Here is a 7117-nt window from a genome sequence, read left to right as displayed (position 1 = left end):
CGCCTATTCCAATTATATCAACCTATCTATTCATACCAAAATCACTCCTTGCAATGTTTCATCTACGTTCTTTCAACAACTTGTCTCAATTATTTATGGGGGCGCTTTTAAAAGTGTACAATTAAATCTAAATTAGCAGCTATTCCATACAAAAAAGTAGTGAGCATATTTGTTATTTTACAATTACTAGTCTTAAATGTTATTTCATTAAAAGAAGAGTATCATTAAACTGGCAAGTTAGTCATATCATAATTTTTAAAATTAACAATAAATAAATTAAAAGAATTATTAAGAGGTTTGGTACCTCGTACTGATTATCCTTCAAAATTTTCATGACAAGCTGTCACGCCATGCCGGCTAGGAGAATGGGGCTTTCAAGTTTCAACCCCTACGTGACAGGCATACCAAAAATCACATTTAGCGTCTAGCCAAAATATATCAAGTCTCAATCAGCACAAAAAAGAGATTGAAAGCAACTACATATTTTGTCAGCGTGTTCTTTATTTTATCTCAAAGGATAGATCCGTATCAATTGTGCAAAGCAAGTCAGGACAAAAGATCCAGGCTTATGGCATCTTGTCCTATACTACATTGGATCTTCTAAATCTACCTAATGCACAATTATGCTAGTTACATAGTACTAGTATTTCTTTATCCCTATAAAGCAGTGCATTACTAAGTGTAGTTTTTTGTCCTTTCAAGTTGACATTAATTCTGAATATGCTTACTCTGTCAATGGAAGATATTCTCCTCCTAGTAAGAAACTACTATGACATTCTTCTGGCTTCAATACTTGTCATAAGTATTATACTTTACAAAGTATCAGGAAGAACTAAAGATGCAAAAAGCTGCATACCGGGGAGCTTGGGAATACCTTTTGTGGGCGAGACCTTTGCACTTCTATCAGCAACCAACAGTGTCAAGGGTTGTTATGACTTTGTTAGACTCCGACGTGAGTGGTAAGAAACTCCATTTCTCTTAAGTCCATTGGAAGTTTTTATTATTCCCTCCGTTCCTAATTGAACATGTTTGACTGAGCACGAAGTTTAAAAAAAATTGAAGACATTCGAATTTGTGGTCCTAAACAAGTTAAAAAGGGGTCCACAGTATTTGTTGTGGTTATAGAAGCTTCTCATTAAGGATAAAATCGGAAGTTTAAGCTAAATTATTTTCAAATATAGAAAGGGGTCATTCTTTTTGGAACGGACCAAAAAGAAAATAGGTTCACATAAACTGGAACGGAGGGAGTACTATCTTTGTTGGGTGTGTGAACAAAGTCCCACATTGGTAGCTGAAAAGATTGGGAGTCTATATATATAAGGTGTAGGAATCTCTTAATGGTGTGAAGCCTTTTGGAAAAAACCGTACGAGTTTGGCCCAAAGCAGACAATATCACATCATGTTAAAGAGTGTATTTGGGCTAGTTTAGCCAAACAATCTTGATCTAACACTTAGTGGGCATTTGGACATAAGAATTGTAAAATTTCAAAAAAAGGTAAAAAAAATTTTCAAGTGAAAAATAATATTTGAAAATTAGAGTTGTGTTTGGACATGATTAAAATTAGAAATTTTATGAACAAACGCTGATTCCGAAAAAAAATAAATAATTTTCTAAAAAAAGGGAAAAATTTCTTATGTCGAAACGGGCTCTTAGCTCTTTCTATGTTGAGATAACATAGCTTTTTTTTGAGATGGAACCCAAGGTCAACTGTTTCAATGACAAAGGTCAGAGACTTTCATGGATTTCAATTCAACATTTCCCCTAATAATTATCAATCAGCATATTCTTATGGGTCAACAAGATTCTAGTTTATGTCAAAAACCCTTCCTAAAGATGATTAACCGTTTTGCTATAAGAAAGAACCATAGATGATCATTTCGTCTTAACAAATTTATGTCATTCCCTCTGTTTCAGTGTTTCCTCTAACCAGGACTTGGTCCCACTTTCTATTCCCAAGTCTGTGATATTATGATGTGGAAACGCCAATCCTTATAGCAAACATTTTTACTTTTATACACTAACAGTGTATAAATGTTTTTTTTTATTTTTATTTTTTATGTTTTTAGGTAACTTAAAATATTATAGTAATAGGTAACTATTTATCAAGTGGAACTAGTAATCTGACGAATATGGTAAGTAACTTTCTACGGCAACTTAAATTATGTTGATAGTGTAAAAGTTTCATTATAATGTCACTGTATAAAAACTTAAATCCATTCCCAAATAGTCTACAATATCAATGCATAAATATGAAGTTAGACACTCTTGAATTTTTTTTTTGGTGTCATTTATTCCTACGGTAGATTATGCAAATTATGGTAGTGTGATTGTTGTTTAATACAGGCATGGAAAATGGTTCAAAACCAGGGTTTTCGGGAAGATACATGTGTTTGTTCCAACTGTTGAGGGTGCAAAAACAATTTTTACCAATGATTTTACTCTTTTCAACAAGGGCTACGTGAAATCAATGGCGGATGCTGTGGGAAGAAAAAGCTTGTTATGTGTTCCTCAAGAAAGTCACAAAAGGATTAGGCGTCTCCTATCTGATCCTTTCTCTATGAAATCATTGTCTAAGTTTGTCCAGAGGTTTGATAACCTGTTATGTGAAAGATTAAAGAAAGTACAAAAGGAAGGGAAGAGCTTCATTGTGCTTGATTTCAACATGAAGGTAAGTAATTTGATGATGAAAGATTCTAAGCAAACTCAACAGAGATCAGACATAAGTTCAAGCATATAAGTGCCCGAGAAAAAAAGATTTAAGTTATATACATGGATAATATAAAAGATATTTACATAATCAATGCAATTTAACCAGGTATAGCAGGTTATCACTCTTTTCTTCAAGTTATCTGTTGGGCTAAACTAGCCCAAATACACTCTTAATATGGTGTGATATTGTCCGCTTTGGGCCAAGCTCGCACGGTTTTCCTCAAAAGGCCTCACACCATTAAGAGATCTCTACACCTTATATGTAGACTCTCAATCTTTTCAGCTACCAATGTGGAACTTTGTTCGCACACCCAACAATCTCCCCCTCGAACTAAGTTCCACGTGGCACACTACCACGATCCACGGGTCAATTTCCGAGATTACTGTGTGCCACCCACATTATTAGAGTATTATGTCACTCGAAGCCCGCAACTAGCTTCTGCTTGTGTGCGTGCGGCTCCGCACCATCACTCCGCCATCTCCATACTCGTCCCGCTGAACCTGGGCTCTAATACCAGTTGTTGGGCTAAACTAGCCCAAATACACTCTTAATATGGTGTGATATTGTCCGCTTTGGGCCAAGCCCGCACGGTTTTTCCCAAAAGGCCTCACACCATTAAGAGATCCTTACACCTTATGTAGACTCCCAATCTTTTAAGGTACCAATGTGGAACTTTGTTCGCTATCATATGAAGAACTACCTTGTTATTGTAGGTCACTGCGACCTGATAGTGTAACAAACTTATACACTGTTAGCGCACAAAATTTAAGTCAACGATGTACGCTGCAGTGAGTGTACTCTGACCTTGTGAAATTTCTTTCTGCAGATAACATTTGATGCAATGTGCGATATGCTGATGAGCATCAAAGATGCTTTGTTGCTAGAACAAATTGAAAGAGACTGCACTGCTGTTTCTGATGCTATGCTATCCTTTCCCGTCATGATTCCAACCACCAGATATTATAAAGGCATCAAGGTACGGTTAGAGTACTGCTGAATGCAAAACATGGCTTGCAATTGATCGCTGAGCCAGAATTTTAACTTTATGGTTCAGTATTTTAGAACGATGACTTCAAGTGCCGATAACTGCATTCTAAAACCAAGATTTCTCATGTAATATAAGAGAAATCTATCCTAGATAGATTATGCTCATCCTCAATTACTGTCCAGGCACGCACAAGGTTAATGGAGACCTTCAGCGCAATGATAACAAATCGGCGCATTGGGAAGGAATATCATGAAGACTTCCTGCAGTCGATGTTGGAGAAGGATTCATGTCCAGTCAATCAAAAGCTTGATGATGAAGAGATCATGGATAATTTGTTAACACTGATAATTGCAGGGCAGACGACTACTGCAGCTGCAATGATGTGGAGTGTCAAGTTTTTGCATGAGCACGAAGAAGTCCAGGACACGCTCAGAGTGAGTATCTATTGATGAAGGAACAAACACATTCGATTACAATATGCATTCATTCTTCTGCAAACAAAAAGATTAAATATCCAACTTACAGGAAGAACAAATTTCAATAGTCAGAAGCAAGCCTAATGGAGCGTTACTTACCCTGGATGATCTCAATAGCATGTCCTATGCCTCAAAGGTTTGTAGAAATTATCGTGCATCATCTTTTGCATTTGGCTCTTCTCACTGTATTATATCTGCACCAAAATCCGATAACAAGTGACTCTATTTCTCTCTATACCTAGGTTGTGAAAGAGACACTGAGGATGTCAAACGTCCTGCTATGGTTCCCTCGAGTTGCACTTGATGACTGCAATATTGAAGGCAAGTTTATCTTTAGCATATTACTCCATGATTTCCGATAGTTCGTGAGACTGCAATGACTATTTCCCTTTCAAAATTACAAAAATGAGAATCAGAATTCTTTTGTTATAGTTGGAACTTCCACAGGAAATTACAGAACTAATGCTGAAAAAAGATTCCTATGTTTGTGGCAGGTTTTGAAATAAAGAAAGGGTGGCATGCCAACATAGATGCAACATGCATACACTATGATCCAGCATTATACAAGGACCCTATGCAGTTCAACCCTTCAAGATTTGACGTACTAATTAATTAGTTCTATTGCTTATTTTTGTTGGTAAACTTTGAAATTATATGAACATTATTGAACCATGGACTTAGTAATAGTGCATTCATATTTCTCATTGCCAGGAAATGCAAAAGCCATACAGCTACATTCCTTTTGGATCAGGACCACGAACTTGCTTGGGAATTAACATGGCAAAAGTGACCATGTTGGTATTTTTGCACAGACTGACAAGTGGATACAAGTAAGTCCATATCTTTTGGAGTAAGTTATCATTTTTTTCAATTTTCATTTCTCGTGGATTTCCTATGATAATTAACTTGCATTTACTGTTATGATTGTATAGGTGGACAGTTGACGATCTAGATCCAAGCCTTGAAAGAAAAGCACATATCCCCAGATTAAGAAGTGGGTGTCCAATAACTTTGACAGTCTTGCAAGATGAATAGCAAACTTCTCCAAATGGAGCCACTAAGAAGATGCCTTCAGCATAAGCAAATAAATTCTCCGCAGCCAAAGCTGCCATGTATTAGTACAAATTATGAATATCGAGATGTTAGTTGGTCAGAGAACAGAAAAACATGAAGTTTTTAGTGTAGCTACCAAAGTTTATTGTGAAACAATATGGGGCTTAGTAATAGATAGGATAATCTCATCCACCTTTTCCATGCTTTTGCCAGTTGATAATTCATAGGTATGAGAGGGAAAAAAAGAACTTCTCTTCGTTTGTGGAGAACTGGAATATTTGCGAGAAGACAACTACAAATTGGAAAGAAGCTTCTTCAGTGTATTAACACAACATCTTTAATTTGTTGGAAACTAAAGTGGTAATGCACATGTTGTACTTCATCAATCTCAAGCTAAAAGTACAACTTTTTCTATACGGGTAAAATCGAGGCTGACGAGTACCCCGATTTCCCGGTAGGGAAAAAGAAGCAAGGACGTAACTATATGGAATCGAAATCAGAGCTAGGAGCTTGTCGCATCAAGGTCCGAACAAAATACCTGCCCTCGGAACCATCGAGACCACACCTCCCGGATCCGGTTCGTGTTCCAAGACCTCGGAAAGCATTACCAAACGTTCGCACACGATTAACAAAGGGCCGTGATATCCGTGCCCTACCGAATATCACGGCGCAGATCTCGACAGCAAATTTGTGATTAGCGAAAAAGAAGTTTTGTACCTTTCTTAGAATTGTACTTAGGGTAAAACTCCTTAGTTATAAAAGGAGAGGTTTATTATTCAACCGACACGGTAACACGCGTATCAAGGCAATATACATTTTTTTTTCTTTGCTCCTAAAAATGATTCAAAGTCCTTAACTTTGCTCATAGTTCATCGTAAATGTTTGGTTCCGAACCGAAGGCAGGTTAATTGTTAAGCTCATAATCGAGCCCGGACTCAATAATACTACTGGTTTGGCTGTTTATTCTATCTTTAGTTTGCTCATCTAACGTTATTAATCACTTGTATTGAATTGGCCCACATATCCTTAAAACCTCGTATATGTCACGCCCCGGCCTCGGGGAACGCGACCGACGCTCAACCGAGATACCCCAATTGAGCAAGCCTGCACAATGCCGTCTACCCGACTCACCCAAGAATAAAGAGAAGAAACATTTCATTAATTAGACAGTAAAGGTCATGTGTACAACACCAACTCATTGCCATTGGTACGTCATTAACAAGTTTCCAAAATAGTACATTACACAATCATAGTTTTAAGTGGAACATGTGATACAGATACAACACTTTTAGTTTAACTTTCCCAAAATAATATACAACCCACACTACGTCTGCGGAGCCTCTAACAAAATCAAAAGAGTAGTATGATGGTGCCGGCAACAAGGCTCCGGCTATACCTCAAAACACTATACATAGAAGACAAGAGATACAAGACCCCGAAATGAAATGGGGCTCACCAAGTCAGCTGAGGAGAGGGTGTACTGCTATCACTGCTCAATGCTGCCCACCATGGAATCACCTACATCCATTAAAGATGCAGCGCCCCTGGCAAAAAGGGACGTTAATATACATGGAATAGTACTAGTATGAAAATTAAACACCCCCTCAATAGAACGAGTTACAGAGCAACGAGAAAGAAACATGGAATCAATGAGGGCCTCAACAATATTAAAGTACCAAGATAGGAAAAAGATAGATTTCAAGTAAGTTTCAATACTTTTAAGTTGGGAGATCTTTAGTAACGATACACCACCGTGCTTTTAGCATGGAGTCCGATCTCAGCCCGATCGGCTAAATCGTCTCACCCCGAGACATCCTCTCACAACACCACCATGTGCGTGGCATGGCGTCCGATCTCAGCCCGATCGGCTATACCGTCTCACCATAATG

At 37.7% G+C, this 7117-nt stretch overlaps 1 protein-coding gene across 1 annotated transcript; it reads left to right on the top strand.

Moving 5' to 3' along the window:
• Positions 1 to 602: 602 nt before the first annotated feature.
• Positions 603 to 5610, top strand: LOC109238058 (abscisic acid 8'-hydroxylase 1-like). Its single transcript, XM_019404482.1, has 9 exons — positions 603 to 959; positions 2345 to 2669; positions 3538 to 3687; positions 3882 to 4133; positions 4225 to 4311; positions 4418 to 4496; positions 4670 to 4776; positions 4887 to 5005; positions 5108 to 5610. Exons 1-9 carry the CDS (start codon positions 721 to 723, stop codon positions 5208 to 5210), a joined length of 1461 nt encoding a protein of 486 aa, XP_019260027.1. The 5' UTR covers positions 603 to 720; the 3' UTR covers positions 5211 to 5610.
• The last annotated feature ends 1507 nt before the right edge of the window (positions 5611 to 7117 follow it).

This window comes from Nicotiana attenuata, unplaced genomic scaffold (genome assembly GCF_001879085.1).
Source record: "Nicotiana attenuata strain UT unplaced genomic scaffold, NIATTr2, whole genome shotgun sequence".
Taxonomy (NCBI): domain Eukaryota; kingdom Viridiplantae; phylum Streptophyta; class Magnoliopsida; order Solanales; family Solanaceae; genus Nicotiana; species Nicotiana attenuata.
The sequence above is the reverse complement of the archived record's forward strand: the minus strand, read 5'-3'. Positions and strand labels throughout refer to the sequence as shown.